The sequence below is a fragment of the Helianthus annuus genome, chromosome 16 (assembly GCF_002127325.2).
Source record: "Helianthus annuus cultivar XRQ/B chromosome 16, HanXRQr2.0-SUNRISE, whole genome shotgun sequence".
NCBI lineage: Eukaryota > Viridiplantae > Streptophyta > Magnoliopsida > Asterales > Asteraceae > Helianthus > Helianthus annuus.
Genome location: NC_035448.2, coordinates 144,913,811 through 144,935,978, shown reverse-complemented (window position 1 = coordinate 144,935,978; position 22,168 = coordinate 144,913,811). Strand labels below are relative to the sequence as shown.

Below are 22,168 nucleotides of genomic sequence, written 5' to 3'. Positions count from 1 at the left end.
AGACGAAGTAAGGACTCGGGCACTCAGGTTCATCCGGCTAGAGGATGACAAGAGGATCCAGGAGAGACAAGCAGGATCCTCAAAACAAGAAAAGCAAGGATCCTCTTTCGAAAACAACAAATTCAAATCCTATAACAGAACTGACAACCAGAACGTGCATGTTGTTGACCAAGAAGAGGATGATGAGGATTATCCTCCGATTTCTGAATATTGTTTTTCCGTTGATAACCATGAACTAATCCTTGCAATGCAGAATCTCGGAGAAAAAGCCAGATGGCCCAGAAAAAATGACAAACCAGCCGCAATTAAAGACAAATCAAAGTGGTGTGCATACCATGAGGATTTTGGGCATTTAACAGAGGAATGCATCGCATTGAGAAAGGAAATTGGATATCTGCTGAGCAAGGGGCATTTAAAAGAGTTGTTGGGAAGAAAAAAGCCAAGGACTCAGGATCCTGAAAGGATCCCTGAAAAAGCTCCAGCTCCTCCGGCAGATGCACAAGTGATAAACTTTATTTCTGGAGGATCAGACATCTGTGGTACATCCTTCTCAGCAACTAAAAGGCATGCAAAGGAAGCTAAAATGGATAATGGAGAAAGACCTATTCGAACATCAAGTGTCTCAGAAGGAAAAGTGATAACCTTTGATGAGGATGATCGCGTAGACATCCAGGATCCTCATCATGATAGTTTAGTTATTACTCTCTTTATTTCTAACCATTTTGTCCGCAGGATCCTTATTGACGGAGGAAGCTCAGTAAACATTATCCAGCTTGATGTTCTGAAGAAAATGGGTATCCCTGAATCAGATATCACACCAAGATCCTCCGTGCTTGTAGGATTTAGTGGAGAAACTAAGAGAACCCTGGGGGACATCAAACTCCCAATTTATGTGGAAGGATTACATAATTATCAAAAATTTTGTGTTATTGACTGTTTATCTTGTTGTAATGTTATCCTTGGCAGGCCCTGGATACACGATATGAAGTCAGTCCCATCCACCTACCATCAATGTGTGAAGCTCCCTAGCCCTTAGGGAATAGTCAAGATCGATAGTGATCAGCAGGAGGCTAAGGATTGTTACACCTCATCAATGAAACCAGCCTCGAAATCAAGGGAGCAATAGCAATTAAAGTATCCTCCAAGGGATGTCTTGGAGGCAAGAGAGCAGGATGTGGACGAAATCCTCATGGATCCTGATGATCCTGAATCCAAAATCTATATCGGATCAGGGATCCTTGGCAAGATGAAAGAAGACCTCGTATCCTTCCTCAAAAGAAGAAAATCTACCTTTGCATGGAAACATGAGGATATGACAGGTATATCTAAGGATATTATCACTCATAAACTTGGCATTGACAGGTCATTCAAACCAATCCATCAAAAAAGGAGGAAGTTTGCACCAGAAAGAAATGCCATTATCCAGGAAGAGGTAGAGAGATTGCTACGAGCAGGTATGATTAGAGAAGTAAAATATCCAAGATGGCTGGCCAATGTGGTTGTTGTTCAAAAGAAAAATGGAAAGTGGAGGGTATGTGTCGATTTCACTGATTTAAATAAGGCATGTCCCAAGGATCCTTTCCCATTACCTCACATTGACTCCATGGTGGATGCAACGGCGGGTCATGAACTGTTAACCTTTATGGATGCTTTATCTGGATTCCAACAAATTCAGATGGAACCATCTGACCAAGAGGATACGGCTTTTATGACCCCAACCGGTTTATATTGTTATATTGCTATGCCGTTTGGATTAAGGAATGCAGGTGCAACATATCAAAGACTGGTAAATATGATGTTCAAGGATCAGATTGGACAGACTATGGAGGTATACATAGATGATATGGTGGTAAAATCCATAAAAGCTGAGGATCACCTAAGAGACTTGGAGGAAGCATTTGATATCCTTGACAGATATAACATGAAGCTTAATCCTTCAAAATGTCACTTTGGTGTAAAGGCAGGTAAATTCTTAGGATATATGGTAACCAAGAGGGGCATTGAAGCAAGCCCGGAACAAATCAAAGCATTAGTGAATATTAAATCTCCTGCCAACGCTAAGGATGTGCAAAGGCTAACAGGCAGGATAGCAGCTTTAAACAGATAAATCCTCAGAAAAGTGTAAAGAATTCTATGATATCCTAAGAAAGAACAAGAAATTCGAATGGACTGAGAAGCATGAAAGTGCTTTACAAGCCCTCAAAGAATACCTGTCCTCAGCTCCAGCGTTGATGAAACCAGAAAAAGGAGATGTGTTATCCGTATATCTTGCGGTATCCTCAAAAACAGTAAGTGCAGTCCTTGTTAAGGATCATGAAGGTACACAATATCCTGTCTATTATGTAAGTAAGAGTTTACTTGATGCTGAATCCAGGTATTCACACCTTGAAAAACTTATTCTTGCACTAATTATGGCATCTACTAAACTAAGACATTATTTTGAAACCCATGTTATTGTTGTTAGAACTAATTTTCCAATTAAGAATGTCCTCAGGAAACCAGAAATGTCCGGAAGGATGGCTAAATGCCCATGATATAAGATATGAGCCTAGAACAGCCATCAAATCTCAAGCATTAGCAGACTTTGTGGCTGATTTCAGTAGTGATTTACAAAAGGAAGCCGAATTGGAAGTCCAGCAGCTGGACGAGACCAAGGATCCTTGGATACTACATACTGATGGATCCTCAAATGTTAAAGGCACAGGGCTTGGTATACTACTAAAATCGCCACAGGGGGACATAATACCCCACTCCATAGCTTGTGAGTTCCAAGCCACTAACAATGAGGCTGAATATGAAGCCTTGATTGCTGGTTTGCAAATTGCTAAGCATATGGGGATCAGGTATCTTGAGGTATACGTGGATTCATTGTTAATCACTAATCACTTTAATGGATCCTATGCTGTTAAAGGTGAAAAACTAACCAAATATTTAGAGATAGTCAAAGAATTGGCACTCTCCTTTGTTTTCTTTAGTTTGACACAGGTACCAAGGGAAGAAAATACAGAAGCTGATGCATTGGCTAATCTAGGATCATCCTTGAAGATCCCAGAGGATATAAGTATCCCCATCATCCATATCCTGACCCATGCTATTGAAAATCAAGTGACCATGGAAATAGAAGAGGATTCTGCAATGATCCCTAGTGAGGATACTCAATCCTGTTCAGGATCATGGATCTCACCAATCATGAGATACTTACAACACGGGGAGATCCCTATGGGAGAAAACCCTAGGGCTTTCAGAATTAAGGTATCTCAATTCACAATCTTAAATAATATGTTGTATAAGCGATCTCTTGCAGGACCATATTTGAGATGTATCGAGGATCCTGAAGTTCAAGAAGTTTTAAAAGACTTCCATGAAGGAGATTGCGGAAACCACACTGGGGGCAGGGCATTGTTCTCAAGGATCTTAAGGACAGGATACTACTGGCCAACTATAAAAAGGGATGCTGTGGAGTATGCTAAGAAGTGTGATTCTTGTCAAAGACGCAGCAATATCCTTCACCAGCCGGCTGAATTTCTACATCCTATACCCTCCTCTTGGCCATTTATGAGATGGGGGATGGATATAGTTGGCAAGCTCCCTAAGGCACCTGGTGGAAAAGTGTTCATGCTGGCTATGACTGATTACTTCTCCAAGTGGATAGAGGCTGAAGCCTTTGCCCAAGTTAGAGAAAAGGAAGTTATATCCTTTATTAAAAGAAATATTATAACTAGATTTGGCATTCCTTCTGAAATTATATGTGATAATGGTTCCCAATTTATTGGGAGCAGAACTACTAACTTTTGTGACAGCTGGGGGATTAAGATGATAACATCAACACCAGTCCACCCACAAGCTAATGGTCAAGCAGAATCATCCAACAAGATCATCATCAACAATTTGAAGAAGAAACTTGGATCCAAGAAAGGGAAATGGGCAGAAGAATTACCTTATGTGCTTTGGGCTGATAGGACAACCCCCAAGAATGCTACTGGTCAAACACCATTCTCTTTGGTATTCGGGGCAGAATCAGTGAACCCAACAGAAATGGTGGTTCCAACTGCTAGAACAAGTACCCGTGATCCTGAGGAGAATGATGAAAACCTGGCTCAAGACTTGGATACTATTGAGGAAATCAGGGATCTGGCTAGGATAAGGATGGCTAGCTACCAACAAAGAATGGCTGGTGCTTACAACAAAAATGTCAGGATAAGGAAATTCCAAGTTGGGGATATGGTATTGAGAAAAGCATTCCAGAATACCACCAATCCTGCTGATGGGAAATTGGCACCAAAATGGGAAGGCCCTTATTTGATTGAAGCCGAAGCAGGAAAGGGGGCATATAGATTGCTAACCATGGAAGGTAATTTGTTACCAAGAGCCTGGAATGTTGTCCACTTGAAGAAATATTTCATGTGAGCAGGATCCTCCTTGCACATATGATCCTTACATTAGAAGGATCCCTGAGGTGTCAATGATCCTTACCCTGGTAATGTCCTAATCTTGAACTATTTCATTTTCTTATTTTCTTATTTAAGGATAAGGATCATGTAGCCTTCATCCTTCTCTCATAAGATTTTGAGTTCTGATTGTCCAGGTATCCTTAGCGTATTGTTGATAATCTTCAGAAGCAATTCAGATCCTTGGGTTCAATCCCAGTTGTTTGGGCTTGTCCCCAGTTATCCTTGGGCTTGTCCCCAGTTTCGCCTGTAGCGCACGATGATCCTGGTATAGTTCAAGTCTTTGGGACCAGTACTCGCTTTAGGGGCTGATAATTCCATCGTACTGGCTATACCTAGGATCCTACGTATAATGGTAGACGTACCATACATCCGTTCCTAAGGTTTCTAACGTTTTCACGTTAGCTAAGGTTTTGGCATTATCATGTCACTAAGTTTGGATAGTCGCCAGTAAGGGCCATACTCCAGTTCACCTATGATCTTTGGGCTTGTCCCCAGTTATCCTTTGGGCTTGTCCCCAGAATTGTTGGGCTTGTCCCCAGTTACTAACTTGTCTTTTATATTGGCTTAGCCCCAAGTTATATTCTATTTTCAGGTTTTCGAAGTTAAACAACTAAGGATCCTCAATCCTTATTATCCACTAAGGTTTTTCTTATGGTTATCCTGATTATAGTGTTAAAGGTTAGGATCCTAACTTGGATTCTCAGGTATGATCCTTAACTGTTTTGATTTTATTCATTATTTTGAATAACCCCTGCACTTTGACAACTGAACCTATGATCCTTAAAATTAACTACTTTTTGGAAGTTTTCGACTATAGGATATTTGATCCTGGATCATATCCTAAATTTCTTAAACATAATTTGCTTAACTTTTCTTACTCAGACAAGTATAAATCAAAACAATTGAAAGTTTAAAGGATATACAAGGATAACATCACAAGATAAGTCAAAAGTTAAAGTTTTATTCATTCACAAAATATTTAACCCTTTAAAGTTGTCAAAATTGCCAACCCACGTTTCTACCAGCAAAACGTGGCCCGTCCACATGGGTTGGCAAAGGGTGTCCATTGTTCATGCGGTCATAGCAATGCAGGAAATAAAGGTCGGCAGGATAACAAGTGGCTTCATCCCCCAAACAGAGGATCCCTCCACCACCTATTATCCTACCTATTGTTCAAAGGATCATAGATCCTTACCCTAAAAACTATTGTTCAAAGTATAAACCATCAAACTATCCAAACAAACAACCACCAAACAAAAAAAATTGGGCTCCGGCTAAGTCTCGAAATTTCCATCATCGCCCAATCCTGCAGCTCAATCCTTCGCTGCACCATCACCACCAGCTCCGCTTGCCTCACCACCTTGGTCCTTGCCAGTGCCTCCACCCTCAAGCATCGGGATCTCCTCAGCCTTTTCATCATCCTCCAGTTCAGCCAGCCTAGCCTTCCAGCCTTCGACATCCCAGGTGCTCTTGTCAAAAGCAGGATCCTGAGCTTCCATGGCCATTTGCAGCTGGATCTTGTACATAGCTATCGCGGCAGAGACCTTGGCATCCTGGGTGATCTCGTGCTTCTCATAGTCGAAGTTGATCAGCATCTTGGTGGCTTCCCCCTTGGTGGCCTGAAGCTCCTTCTCAAGATCAGCTATCTTGAGATCCTTCAAAACACCAACCTGTTGAAGGTCAGCAATCTGGCGATCCTGATCCTCAACATGGCCAACATATGTCTCTATCTCAGCAAATTTCTACAAGGAAGACAAGGAATAACATCAGAAACAAGTAATCCTCAAAACTAGCAGGATACACAAGCAGGGACAGTGATCCTTACCTCGTTGAAGTAATCCAGACACTGTTGGCGGAGCAGGGGCAGACCTTGCAAATCCTCAGCTTCAGAGGCCTTTCTCTTCTTGCCTCCCTTTCCCCTGATAGGTGCCTTGGGGATAGAAGCACTTGGGCTAGCAAGAGTCTTCTTCCTTGAGGATCTGACATTAGTAAGATCGGTGATGCTAAACTTCGAAGCTGACTTGGTGGATTTTCCAGCACCTACACAACCAAAATAAGATAAGTATTTTAACTTAATTTGAATTCCCGTATAGAATTACTCTTTAAATAAGGATACTTACTTGACATTGTGACAGAAGCAGAGGATACTTCCTGAGAATCCTGGGTGGTAATCTGGAAAGTTCTTATTTCAGGATCAAGCTTCTTAAAGGCCAAGAGTCTCTCTTATGCAGCAAGAGTCAACCTAAGATGTGAAACGGATATAGCTGCACAACAAGAAATCAAAAGAGTGTCAGTGACCCTTATGCTAAAGGATAAGCTCTACGGTGATCCTTCCAGGATCCTCTATCCTACCGTGGGTAGCCCACTTCTTGGGTAAATCCTTCCCATCAGGGATGGTATCTCTCCTCACAAAAAAGAACCGCCGCTTCCAGTTAGTATCATTCTTGGTAGCCTTGAAGATCGGATGCTCCTCCCCAGGTTTACGTTTGAACAGATAACGATGGGAACCAAAGGTGGTCAGATCGTACAGCTCACCTAACTCGGCCATACCTAGGTCTATCCCCTCTTGCTCGATGATCCTCTCAAGGGTATACAAAACCCTCCAGATCATCGGCATGGCCTGAATGTAAGATATTCCGGTCAAAGAGAAGAAGGCTTGGGTGAAGGCCGGAAAGGGATACGTGTAACCTATGGCAAATGGGGTCACAGGGAAAGCAACCCACGAATCAGAAGTGTGATCGCTCAGGGCAGAAGGATCATAGGGCTTGAACACAGTATTTGCGGGAAAACAACACCGAACCCTGTCAATTTGGGGAGCAGTGAAGATACAGCGTTCTTTAGCAGAGTCTGTGATGATCCCTTGGCTCTTGAAGGGGCTTTCCTTCTGAAGATCCTTGGCAGGAGAATTCCGGAGCAACATTTTGAACAAAATAGATACGAAAAGAAAAACAGAGCAAGCAAGAGAGAAGATGAAGGGGAATACCTGTTCAATCCTCTGGTTGCGGTTATAAAGGGAGAAATTCTTGATTTTAAATGCAAACGATCCTATCCCTATCTCTATTTATAATCATGATTTGTGCAGGGCTGTCACCTCCGTGACGTCAGGATTGCAACGGATAGTTCGTTCACAACGGCTATATATCCGTTGAGTTAGTTACAGATAAGATCAGCAAAATATAACTCGTTAATATTATATAATTACTCCTTATATTTTGGGGGCAATTGTTAGGGCAGGATTTTTAACGACCTGTGATCCTTACCTAATATCCTAATAATGATCCTTGTTTCCGTGGCAGATAGTGATCCTCAGAAGAACTTCAAGATCAGGACAATGGATCATCCTAAGGATCCTCATACTAACGATTGTTCTCTTTGAATTTAATGTTGTTTTGCAGGAATTACGAGTTGGACCTAGTCTTGGCAACGTTATTAAGGAATCTTTCACGCTAATTTCGCACATGCATAACCAGAAATAGACGTTGTGGAGAATATGGAAACTTAGCACAAATTACGGGCAATTAGTTAGGCTAAATTTACTTCTGTTTCTAAAGGGGTAACGAGCTAGTAGTTAGGTGACTTACCTAAATTCAACCACACACACTTATATAAACGGCACTCTCGAGCATTTGGAGAGGACAACACATTTCTTACACGCTCTAGCATACTACACCATAGTGATCCTTGTACCTAGCTCGTTACCATCCAAAGTTGTAAACATTGTTTATTATATTGAAGTTTGGTGATCGGTAGTTTCCATCACCCGAGGTTTTTTATGCCGGAGATCATTCATTGATCAAGGGCTTTTTCCTTGTATAAATCTTCGTGTCACTTGTGCAGTTTACATATAAGTGATCCTTTTCTTTATTCATCATTACAAGCATCATTCCCCGTTAATAGAGAGTTTGGTTGCATTATCCTTGTGTGATTTTTGACCAAAACAGTAGGGTTGAAAGGTTTAAGACATGGTCTGCTGGAAAGCAATGACGAATCCGGTCTATCTCCGGATCAGTAAAGCAGCAACATTCCTTCGGAGAATCTTTGATGATTCCTTGGCTCTTTAGGGGACTATCCTTTTGGTGATCCTTAGCCGGTGAAGATCTTAACGCACGAATTTAAATGCTTCTTGCCCCTTATCTCTAACTTGAATTTATAATGATGATTCTGCAGGGATGTCGCTTCAATGACGTATGATCGGTAACGGCTAGTTCGATCCTAACGGCTATATATCCGTTAGTCAGTTGCAGATAAGAACGAAAATATAACTCGCTAATTTACACTTTACTCCTTATATTTTGGGGGCAATTATTAGGGGAGGATTTTCCAATCCTAAGGATCATGGATCCTCAAGTACTGTCGGGGTCAGGGATCCTCAATTCTGTTTGAATTAGTGATCCTCAGAGAGTGTTGCAGGATCAGGATCCAGGATCCTCATTGTTATCCTTACACTAACGACTGTCTACTTTGAATATGAAGTTGTTTTGCAGGACTTGGACTTGGTCTTGGCAATATTCGTGGAGCATATTCCCTCAATATTCCGCACGTGCTTGGCTCTTGTGAACGCTATGGAGATCGTGGGAAGCTAGCATGATTAGCGGACAGTTAGTTATTTAGTTATTTTCTAAATTTAAAAGGGGATAACAAGCTTGAGTTAGAACACTTGGCTAATTTTAGCAATCACACACACTCTCGAACAACTCTCAGTAGTTTACTTGGCGACTTCATACACTTTTACACTTTTGCACACTAGTGATCCTTGTAACAAGCTTGTTATCATCCCGACTTGTAACAACCTTTTGTTTAATCTTAGTTGATGATCGGTAGTTTCCATCACCCGAGGTTTTTTATGCCGGAGATCAACTCTTGATCAAGGGTTTTTTCCTCGTATAAATCCTTGTGTCACCTCTTTATTTGATTTGCAAGTTGTTCATACAATTGTTCATATATTCAAGCATCACACCTCACAACAAAAGATTTGGTTGTATTATCCTTGCTTGATTTTTTACCAAAACAGTCATGACCCAAACCACTAGCCTCTTATTTATTTTAATTTATTTTTGTCTAAAGAAAAACGAAATGATTTCTTGAAAAACGGAAAGGAGGACCATGGTTGCCATGGTTTAATCCATGCAAACCATGATGGATCAAGCAAGGGGATGATGTAGCCTTCCATAGCGAATAATATCCCAACCATTACCCTCACATCCTTTAACCTTAGAGTAATTATTTTAACATTTCCATGTTAAAGTTTAACAAAGTTATCACATATGGTGGTATCGATGAATATATTCGTATTCAAATATAAACTAAAGAGCAAGCAACATATGATTTTAAAAAACTAATATCCATGAGAAAGTTAATGAAGCGATTAATCAAATAGCAAGTTACATGTATTGACTACATATACAAATGTAAGATGGGGGAATAGTGTCAGGCAGCTGCCTGGCACTCCCCCATTGGACCAAACTTTTTTTAACTTTATTTTATTCACAGTTTAAAATTACGTTTTCGTCCTTCCTTTAAAAATACGGTTTTGCCCCCAGCTCAAAATAAAATTATAATTTCGCCCCTAGCTCAAAATTACGCTTTTGCCCTCGGCTAAAAAACTCATTTTTAGTTTTGCTCCCAGTTTAAAATTACGGTTTTATAATTTCGCTATCAGTTCAAAATTATGTTTTTTCCCCAGTTCAAAATAAAATTATGCTTTTGCCCCCAACTCAAAATTACGATTTTGCCCTCGATTCAAAATAAAATTGTGGTTTTTTCTCTCGCTTAAAATTACGATTGTGCCCTTAGTTTAAATTTATATTACGCTGTTACCCCAAGTTCAAATTTACAAATTTGCCCCTGTGAAAATTTACAATTTCGCCCCTGATTCAAATTTACTACCATCACTTTAACTTTTGGCAAATTACGATTTTACCCCAGTAAAAAGAATACAACTTTCCCGTAGTTAAAAATTACAATATTGTCATTGTTTTAGTTTTTTTTAATCAAAACTATAAAAATGTTTTGTTTTAATTGGTTGACTCGATTTAATTGTTTTTTCATGTCAATAAGCTGCCTAACACTCACTCATTATTCGGCCATCGCCCCGCAACGCGGGCGGTGCATCTACTAGTTGAAACAATACAAAAGTGAATTGAACATACGTATCAAGAAAACAAATTTGAATACAAACTATCATCTACATAACAAAAAGTCCTAATAAAATAATAAAATGATTTTTCGTGATACAAATTTGTATTTATATAGTATAAACATTTAATTTAAATTATTGTTATTTTTTAAAGTTTTCCAATAGCTAATATTACACATGACTAGTTTTACTAGATTAGTAGATTCTATGATTTTGTTAAGCTTGATAAATTTATATAAATTCATAATTAAATGTATTTATTTATAATCACATTTACTTAAACAATCAAATTCATCCAAAGTAATTATTTATCTTATTACAATCAATATACTTGTAATATCATGTACCAAATTACAAGTAAATTGTTTTAAGTTATTCAATATCAAGATTTAAGATTTTTTCGTACACTCATATTGATAATTGATTACCCAAATTTAGTAATATCTGATTAACAATGAACTAAGATCATATGTATCCAATTAGATAACCTATCGGTCTAGAATACCATAAACATTTGATAATGTTTATCGCGTAATATTTAAACTTTACACACGACTAATAACAAAGTTACAATCGATCAAATTACCTCTAACGAGAGTCGACTCCGTATATGATTAACATCATCTATCTATTATTCTTTTATTAAGATTATTATCCATGTGACACGGTTGGTAATGGTGATATAGTACCTTAATCTTGATAGTCTTGTTTATGTCCCCCCTATATATTCATGATTCATCTATATCTCATTTCTTATCGCCTTTGAATTGAATACCAATTATACCAGTTTCTACTGTCTACATAGAATATGATTCTTAAACAGTGGAACTATTGATAAATAGTTGTGAAATACTGAAATAAGCCAACTATAAACACTTTACTGTTCGATTATGATTTGATTGGACCCCTCTAAGTATATATGTTAATGTGAACCATATATAGGACCCCTAGTATCCTATCTCATCTAAATTGCCATCTTAATCTACCAATATTCACGTGAAGCTAATTAAAGTAAGACTTAATTTCTCTCTCTCTCTCTATCTCTCTCTCTTTGTGTAAATAAAAGAAAGACAACACATACCTGTTCTTTGTCTCTTTACTGTCTGAGATGCAACTTTTACAAGCTGTAGATTATTAAACTAACAGATCCTCCAACTCATATCTCAATTCCAAAGGAGTGGCCACGCTTCATTCTTTTGTCATTACACATTTTAAAACAACAGAATATGACTCACCCATTTGTTTTCTAGTATTTGGAAGGAGGATATGTGTCTATCCGTCTACTGTTTTTGATCTTTCTTGATCACCCTTCAAAAAAGTTCAAAACTTTATTATTTTTCTCTAATTTTTTCATATCTTTTTCATCTTTTTTAGTAACTAGATAAGCAAAACTGCAAAAGTACTAATGGATTCTTCAGAAAAAACAATTGCTCTCCAAAATCAACTGCAGCAAAGGCAACAACAGGTCTTGAAGTGCCCAAGATGCAACTCCTTGAACACCAAGTTTTGCTACTACAACAACTACAGTTTGTCACAGCCTAGACATTTTTGCAAAGCCTGCAAGAGGTATTGGACAAGGGGTGGCACTTTAAGAAATGTTCCAGTTGGTGGTGGTTGTAGGAAGAACAAGAGAATGATCAAGAGACCATTCTCAGCCGTTGATGATACTCCTAACCCTAATCTTGATCCTGATCTTGATCACTCAACACCTTTGTATGGGTTACTACAACCAAACTCTAAGTACCCAAGATTATTCAATACTAGGGTTGTTTCTGATGTTTCAAGGTATGATCTTGTTGTTCAACCTCAAATGAGTTCTCTTGGATTAGGGTTTTCATCATCTGTGGCTCATGATCATAATTCAGTGCCAGTTGTTTCAAACTACCCCTCCATGTTTAATGGTGGATTGATTACTTCTAGCTTCAACAGTGATCATAAGATGTCTTCTTTATTAGCTTCACACATTCAGCAACAACCAACAGTTCAAGGGTTTGCACCGTATGCAGATGGAGGTGGTTCAGTTGTGAATGAAGTTCAAATGGGTACTAGTTTAATAGGTCAGAATGATAATGATCAAGTATTCAAGGGGTTAGAATCATCTGATCCAACTTCTTTTCTATGGACCTTAACTGGTGGTGATGGTGGAGATCAGTGGCATGATCCTACAAGCAATATTTCTGTTCCATCTTTGATCTAGTCACAACTTGGTCAACTGCTTTCTCATCAACATATACAATATACCATCTAATTAAATATTGGGTGCAACATCTACAATCTAGTGAGTTTGTTTTCATATTTTATTTTGTATGAAAGTGATTCCGCTCTAAAATCTTTATATATTATGTTTGGGGTATATGGTATAGGGATTTCTAAACATAAGTTTTGGACCTCATTTCAATGTTTTTGTTTGGGTGATTGGTATAGGATAATAGAAGAGAGGGTGATATGTTCATTTGTTATATGTTTTCATGTTATGAATATACGATCTTCATATGTATTTATGAGGATACAGTCATATACTTTTTGGAAAAAGTTAACAAACTGATTTATATTTGAACTCACAACTTGAGGATTGCAAAGTTCATGATGTCTAACACTTAGCTTATACAATCCATCAAACTTAAAAAAAAATAATGCACTTGTATATTTCTTGGCAATTCATTTTCTTTTCATAATTATGCCTTATTTCTTGACAGACATGTTTTAAACTAAAAAATGGAAGATAAAGTTGTATAAAATGGTAATGTATCATAGTCTATGTTTACTTGGTTGTATGCACTTTACTTTTTACCTACTAAAGATAACATACTACAAAAAACATTTGAAAAGGTAACTTTAACCTAAAAAGAGAGACATATAAACACATTTTAATTAAAAAGGTAATCTAATGGTAATCACTTATAAATGAAGTACTTGAATTTCTTTCTGATACTTAACCAGGAACCATACAACATATCGTGATTCCTGCCCTCCCCATTATTTTTTGCGGCACCTGGTGATGATGGGAGACTAGGCGAATAGGTGGAGATCGCTAGTTCGATCCTTGAACTGAGGGGTTTTACCTCACCGCACTGTCGTGCCTTCGGGCAAGTATTCACGGGCTTCATCCCTAGGTGAGGGTTTTCTACCAGTTCGGAGGCGAGTGTACCCCGATGTGATGAATTTCGCCAATAGTCCATTTGAAGGATTCGTTGGACTTTTGTTGAGATATAAATAGAGTACTCTATTTAGTATTTATTTTCCAATGTGCTTCATTCAATAAGACACCCACATATAAATTGGATAATTTAATAATGACTTTAAAGTAATTAAAAGCACATGCTTAACTTTTTGTAACCAGATTTTTAGTCATCTATTTTTTTAAACTAAAAGTATCTCTTTGCTTGGCCATCATCTAAATGCAATCCGGGCTATGTACATTATTAGAGCCATTAATGGTCTTTCTCATTTGTATTCATTTTTTGTTGTATTTACTTCTATGTTGATTGTATCCTTTCACTTTCCTTTACCATCTTTGTACGAAGTGATGGCTTTGTTTCTTTAATATATGGTTAATTAATTCTACATTACAAAAAATCATATAGATATTTGTTTACCTTTTAGTGAATTCAAGAGTAATGAGAGCGGTAGATTATAACTTAGAGAATCAAGCTCCAGGTCAGTGGCAAAGCTTGACTCGAATGACGGGGGGAGGGGCGAAAACGTATATACCCAAAAATTTCTATGAAACCGTGGAGTCGAAAACGTATATACCAAAAAATTTATATACGAAAACTACATATATAACACTACTAAGCGAAAAGTTCAGGGGATCAGGTGCCTCCTCCCACCCATTCTATACTTCGCCCCTGCTTCTGGTGCTTGTGCGGTCATAAATAGCCTATTGCAACTAGCTACAAAGTCTAGAGGTTGTGTCATATTTACCGTCTCAATCAAATTTCCATGAAGCAATACATTGTTGAAATCAAAACCATCTAATGTGCCATCCATGGAAAAGGTTATTGATAACACCAACCTAATAGTGGTTGGTTTAACAACTGTGCTAAAGGATTCACTATAATTAATCTGCTTTGTCTTATGGAAACCTTTGACGATATGTTGCGCTTTATACGGACTAAAACATCCATTGGGTATCTTTCAATCTTGTATTGCCACTTACATCCAACAATGTTGGCATTAGCTAGATCTAGAACCAATACTCAGGTTAAGTTAGATTGTAAGCACCAAATTCAGTTTGATATGCCTAGCATCCATCATATGGGTCCTTTCTGATCCTAAAAGAAGTAGTGGTCGGGCTAGATGGTAGGATAAGAAGTGGTATAAAGAAGAATTTAATCGAGGAAATGCTTAGGTTGACGAGTGTTGTCATGAGATCGGATGACCATTAGATGGGTGGGGCGAGAGGATGTATACGAAGCTGCATAAATTAAGGGTGGGGATGATGTTGAGGGTAGATATGATGTGTCAGACGTAGACGTAGATGATATAGGTTGTGGAATAAGAGAGAGATAAGGTAAGGTAGTCATAGCGAAATCAGGAGCAAGGGCCGATCATAAAACTAAGAAAGTAGTCCAAGAAAACATACATGTAGAGAAATAGTGTGAGTAAAAGAGTAACGGGTACATTAGTTTAGAGTTGGGGAAGACAACCGATTCATAAGAAAGACAACTATAGCATAAGCATCATACAAGAATTTTTGGGGTAAATGTGTATGGAAGGGTAAAGTTCGAGCAATCTCGGTTTGATAGCAAGTTTCTTCTCAACTACCTCATTTGATGGTTGTATATACCCTAATACAATGAGTAGTCGATACTAAAACTCGATGCCTATCCGAGATTGCTCAAACTTTACTCTTCCATACACATTTACCCCAAGAATCAGTAAGAGTTTAATTAAAGTGACAAACTCGAAAAGGTATTGACCCATGTGCCCATGAATGAGCTCGGGAGCACCACCACATTGTAGGTGTTTAATGGTGCAGGAAGTTAGTTCTTAGTGAGAGTTAAAAGTGACAAAAAATCAACGTCATCATGAGATAAAAAGATACATCGAGGTGAACATGCTAAAATCATAATTAAATGTGAAAGTGAAACGATGGAAGAGGCTCCCCAAATATCATAATGAATGATCAAGTGCGATGGTAATGCACTATGAGACAAAGATGGTAAAATGGCAATCTAATAGATTAAAAGATAAGCATTATAATTTTTGTTTGAAGATTAATTAGAAACACGAAAGATAAGATAAAGTGGCAACCTAGTTAAGAGTACCATAGCTCACAAGACGTAGATTGAGTAGCTGAAAGGAAGTTAAACCGTTGTGAGCTAAATGGCAGAGAACCTATCTTGCCAGAACGTGAATAGACAAACAAGGTTAGAAATAACAATGATAATGGAAATTGTGTACAAGATAATAGATTTTTAGTTTTTTTTAACGGCCAACAAAGAATTTTATTAAAAATAGGTTTTTAGTTATGCGTGGAACAACAAGAAAACCTCTAGGTTCAAACGTGTAATGAAGTAATGTGAGCACAAAATGACCTATATATGGGAGATATGAAGTCTATCCAATATCAAGTTTAATCAAAACAATTAACATGAAAATCTTTGGAATTCAAGTTGGTCGGCTTGAGAATGGTGGTAACATAAATCCTTAAAGTCGAGTACTATTGGTCCAAAAAGGGTGTTAATGTTATTGAAAAATTCAAAAAAATAAGCCAAAGGCATGACCCGATGTGTCATATCTCAATGAATAGAATGATTCCAGTTACCGGAACTTGATAGTTTCATAAATGGGTGATTAACATTGTCTTGCCATTACTGGCGGCAGAATAAATAGTAAAGTTCTCTTAAGACCATTATACATCAGAATGTTTATTGATAACCCCTTTCAAACAGTGGTGTGAAGATCTCCACATCCAATAAGAATTCATATTAGCACGTCATTCCTAAGGAAACATAAAAGTGGAAAGAACAAACTACATCATGTCAGCAGTACAAGCATAGAAGCTGAGTGAATGGAATTTCTTACATAATATGGGCACAATGAAGGGTGACAAAAATACCAATAGTTAGACACTTTTTAGTCTTACCTACAAATTTGTAGATGTGATTCTAACAGAGATTGGCCTCCTATCCACTAGGATAACTCAAACTGAAACAACTAATAATGAGTTCGAATTGTACCTTGACCTTCTAGAATATCGAAGAGAAGTAGCAGTTATCAAGGAGGCAAAATATAAAAAGACCATAAAAAATATCAATGAACAAGTATGCCCAACACCTTTCACCCCGAAGGCTATGTTTTCCAAAGTATTCCCATACAAAATCGTAAAGGCATATAACAAAGGCTCATACAAAGTGGCTTATCTGGATGGCACACCCATCCCAAAAACATGGAATTAATTATAGATATGAAAATACTACATGTAGTTTCTGATTTGTGTTATCGTTGTAAGGTTGTTTCTAACAGTCAACTCAATTAATGTATGCATTTTCCATTCATATATCATGGTTGAAGCTTCGATCTGAAAATAACTATTATTCTAGGTCTAAGGACCTCGATGGGTCTTGCCTATAGGTTAACAAATTATTCAAGGTCTCCAAACCTGAGACAGTCTTGCATTAATGGTCTGGATGATGCATTTACGTATGCGTTAACGCACATAAATGTGATGCACGAGCAAAAAGCTGCTATACGATTAAGTGTCACGTATTATATCTTGGCTATAGATATGATTATTGAACACGAGTCTAGAGGAATAACGCAACTGGAAAATAAGCTACTTTTATGACTTTTTTAAAACCTAAAATAGTTGGACTAAATTTGCTAGTTATGTATAACAACAATACAATGTTTGTAAATTCAAGAACATAATTAATACGAACTTTCTATCAAGGTGTTGATCCGCATGTTTAAATACGAGTTTCCATTATTTTACATTTCACTTTGAATATATATATATGTGCCACTTGCCATCCGAAATTTCTCTTCTTTGTAAAGTACATGTTCCTATAATGTTGTTTAAACAGGACTGGACCGACAAGTTGGACTGCGAAATGGACACCTAGCCACTTTGGTTCATATAGGTTGAATCACCATTGGGTGAGCCGACTACTTTTTTGACTTTTGCGATTGAACCAAATTTTGTGAATTGGGCAGCTTTGTAGTGAACAACATATAGTTAGCTTTTTACCTTCACATTTTATGAACTTAGAAAGAAGGATGGAATTCAGTAATAGGTGATGTGAGATGAAAAGAGTTAACTAATAAGATTGAGAAGAAGTTAGAAAACTCTAACAGCCGATGTGTAGAAGAAACAAGTTTGACCTTGAGGCCACCAAAACAATGTGTAGGGTAATTTATTAACCAACCTCATGCTTATTTTATGTCTAGTATTTGATTATGAAGTTTGATGGAGTAAGATATACTAGTATTATATAGTTTCAAATCACAATTACACATTTTATATTTAAGTTATATATTAAACCATTATATGTATGACTGTAAAACGAGTATATATTATCATATTTTTATAATTACAATGACAATAAACATGTATGCAATGAAATTCATAAAGCTCATCTGGTCTAGAACATGTTGAACTGAACAGTGTTTCCTTAAACATTTTCCAAAACCAATCTCACATGAATCTAATATTTTCATTCAAGCTTGTATATGACATAATTTTTAAAATTTGTTTGCATTAATATTTCAAACCATATCTTTTATTTGTATTAATGTAGTAATATACTATATTTCAAACCATCTCTTTTAAAAAATATGTCTTTACTTACAATGAAAATAGTAATACAACTCGTCCGTGTGTAAAAATAAAATGAATAATAACATTCTTTGAAGCATGGAATGTTATTTGTTAGTGTTTTCCACCACAACATTAGCCGATTGTTCAGTAGTCATAACCCGTAAAAACTTCATCGTTAGCTTCTACTACACCTTCTGTTGTAGAGTCTATCCATATTTCAGATGTGTAACTTTTCACCTTTTGACTTTTTTTTTACTTTGACCTAACTAGCCTTGGATGTTTCAAAAACCTAGGTTTTTCTATAACGACTAAAGATAGGTATATATAGAGCGTCCCCAAGGAGGAGAATGTTGTGGTGGTAAGGGTCTTCCTCAATCCATGAATTAGAGGGTTCAAATCTTACAAGTTGCAGGTGTAACAGTATTTAAAAGTAGCTTAGTTTGCTGTAAAATAATATACATAGATCATCATTAATCATCCATTGATATCATAGAATACCTATTGACATGTCTATTGACATGTCTAGTTAGTTGTCGATTTAATTCATATTAATTTAAATGTAATAACTCAAAATTTTGGTTCCTCATAACTTTAGGAAATTGTTCATTTTCTTTTCACCTTAGAACATCTATTTAGTTTTCCATTTATCTTTGTGTTCATGACTTTAGGACATAATTCCCAGGTTAACTACATATCTTTCATAATCTTATAGATTATGTGTGTATATCAAGTAATATATATATTAAACGTAGCAGTTTTAAGAGCAAAACTTGCAATAATATTGCAGTCAACAAAGTAGGCATAACTAGGGAGTTCGTTAAAGTTAACTTAAATGTTATCACAAGCATACACTTTCCACACAAATACATTTGCTTCGTATATAATTGCATTGTCATAATCTACCACATTCTTTATCCCACTTTTGTGAAGTTTAATACTAGAAAAAAAGTTCTTCATACCTTTTAAGTCTTGTTACAAAGACGTGTGGTTGCTTATGAGTCGTACTTAATTTTTTTTTCATGAGAAAAGTTCATCACTTCATTGTATGGACTACTCTGACATTCTAACTTACAAACCTTGGTTTAAAAGTTTAAAAGTTATTGGTTTTGTTTGACTCCTATGGGCTATTTCCAGCCAAGTTTGTCAATCAACTACGATGTTTGACCAGTTTTGGGAGTTTTTAGTGTGACGACCATGTTTGACTATGATCAGCCAATATTTCGCTATAATTTACCAATAATGACATTAATATACTATGAATGTCATTAACCAAATGTGATTAACCAAATGTGACTATGAGTATACATATGTATTTGACTATAAATTAAAATTAATGTCTGACTATGATTTGCTAATGTATTTTAGCTTCCTAAATGGGCTAATTAAGTATTAAATTGGGCAAAATCATGTATTAACAATTAATTAGTCGATATATGGTATTATTTACTTGTGTAGGTTGTTGAAGGTTGTTGTGATTCGTTAGTGATCCATGAAGTGAGTATATGGATAGATATTTATGCACTAATATAGCTATATTTGACCAATTTTGATTCTGCTTGAAACAATATAAAAAATGTTTGACTAAGATTGACTATGTTTGACTACACTGAGTTATGTTTGATCAAATATTACCATGTTTGACTAAGTATGGATACGTTTGACCAATTATGGCTTTATTTGACAAAAAGTGGAAAATGTTGATCGTATTTGACAAAGCCAAAATATGTTTGACCAAGATTAACTTTTACAACCATGTTTGACCATTTATGACAAAGGCAAAGCTACAAAGCTTAACTATGATTAATCAAGTCTGACTATTATCGGGCAAACAATGTTTGACTATGGTAAATGAATTTCATCATATTAAGTTTTGAGTGTGATTGACAATGTTTCACTATGATTGACCAAAGTATGAATCTAATCGACTATATGTGACTTTGACTAACGATGATTGTTATTAGTGAAATACGACTATGCCCAATCAACCGTTTTTACTTTAATTATATATTTTGGTAGTTTTTATAACAAAAATCAATATATGGTCAAATTTGATTATTTATGTTGTATTTCTGGACAACTTAACTATCCTATTGTTCATCCGAATTGTTGAGAATGCGAACAGAAAATTGACATATTAGTAAGAAAAAAACTTATAGTGAAACTTTTTATCCAACAAAAATCTAACTAATAGTGAGCTTTAATTTTATTTTGGATGGCGCCGAACATGTAATTATATGATAATATCAAGAAAAGTTAATTACACCGTTAGTCTATGTGGTTTACAGAAAGTAGCAGGGTCATATACTAATAGTTTAAAATCAAATTCTAGGGTTCTAACTTTTCATTTTGTAACAACCTAGGGTATTAACGCTAACTTTTGTTAACTTTTCTGTTAAGTTAGAATGAAATTACTAAAATACCCTTTTATAATTACAAGGACCTTTTAAATAATTAACTTTATTTTAATCTAGGACCATTTGTGTAATTAATCTATATATGTATGCAATGAGAGAGAGACCAAGAGATAAATAAATTACGGTAGAGAGGGAGGCAGGAGCGGAGACACGGCGGCGGTGTTAGGGTTCTGCCCGAAAACACGACGATGACGACTGTGGTTAACGCTGCAAGCTCCGGTTCCGACAAGAGAAGACGATCTAATTTTTTTTCTTACCGGTGGGTTTTGTTTAAGCAAGAAAGAGAGAGAGGCATGGGGTCCTAAAATTGTTTTATTTCTTTGTTGTTTCGTCGCGAGGTGAATCATCGCAAGTACGCCATGACATTCCCATTTTCTCCTGTCGTTATTCTCCTTACCACTATCCATGCACCTGTGTCTATTGGAAAGAGAGCACAAAAGAGGGATAGAGAAATATTCTCCTAGAGATTCCATGTCGGCAGAATTGAGTGGGAAACGTCGTATGCATCGGCAGATCGGGGTGGAGAAGACTGAATTGTTGCGATATGAAGTTATTGGGTTTTCAGTTATGTTTTTTATGGGTTGCTAATGGCTTAATATTTTGGGGTTTTTTGTTTGAATTTAAATGGTTAAATTGTAATGTTTTTTTTTCTAGGATTAGACCTTGATGAAAGAAAAATATGTAATCTTCCTTAATCTGTTGTTTGATTATAGGCTCTAGTTGATCATGAAGACTTTGTGAAATAATTTTGCCACAAAGAGTAACTTCTTTAATAAAAAATTAAGTTTTCATACATCTCGTATAAGCTATTTATTTAATTAACATTTGTGATTGATTAGTCAGCCTACTTCTTAATCAGAGTTATGAAAGGGCATTTTCAACGTGAAGAGTATATGTTAATTCATGGTTGGTCCACGTGGTCGTTAATCATTGCATATGTAGAGTAATTGCACAAGTGGCCCCTTAATTAAAATAAAACTAATTACATTGTAAAAAGGTATTTTAGTAATTTCCCTCTAACTTAACAGAAAAGTTAACAAAAGTTAGTGTTAATACCTTAAGTTGTTACAAAATGAAAAGTTAGAACATCATAATGTGATTTTAAACTATTAGTACGTGACATTGTTATTTTCTATAAACCACAGGGACTAATGGTATTATTAACTCTACCAAGAATTAGGATATATATATATATATATATATATATATATATAACGCCAAAGTTTTTGTATTCATACCCTTAATAGCAATTCAGAAAATATATAATTCTAAATTACCTAAACAAAGTCTTCACTTTCTAACTATTTTATAAAATATCTGTAAAGATTTCTTTTAAGTATAGCATTTATCATTCATAAATGGACAAACAAAACAAAAGATATCTAAGAAATTGTGATTGATA

General features: G+C 36.3%; 1 protein-coding gene across 1 annotated transcript; it reads left to right on the top strand.

Moving 5' to 3' along the window:
• The first annotated feature begins 11,712 nt into the window (after positions 1 to 11,712).
• Positions 11,713 to 14,075, top strand: LOC110908529 (dof zinc finger protein DOF1.4). Its single transcript, XM_035985281.1, has 2 exons — positions 11,713 to 12,865; positions 13,528 to 14,075. The coding sequence occupies exon 1, from the start codon at positions 11,993 to 11,995 to the stop codon at positions 12,782 to 12,784; it is 792 nt and encodes a 263-aa protein (XP_035841174.1). The 5' UTR covers positions 11,713 to 11,992; the 3' UTR covers positions 12,785 to 12,865; positions 13,528 to 14,075.
• Positions 14,076 to 22,168: the final 8,093 nt, after the last annotated feature.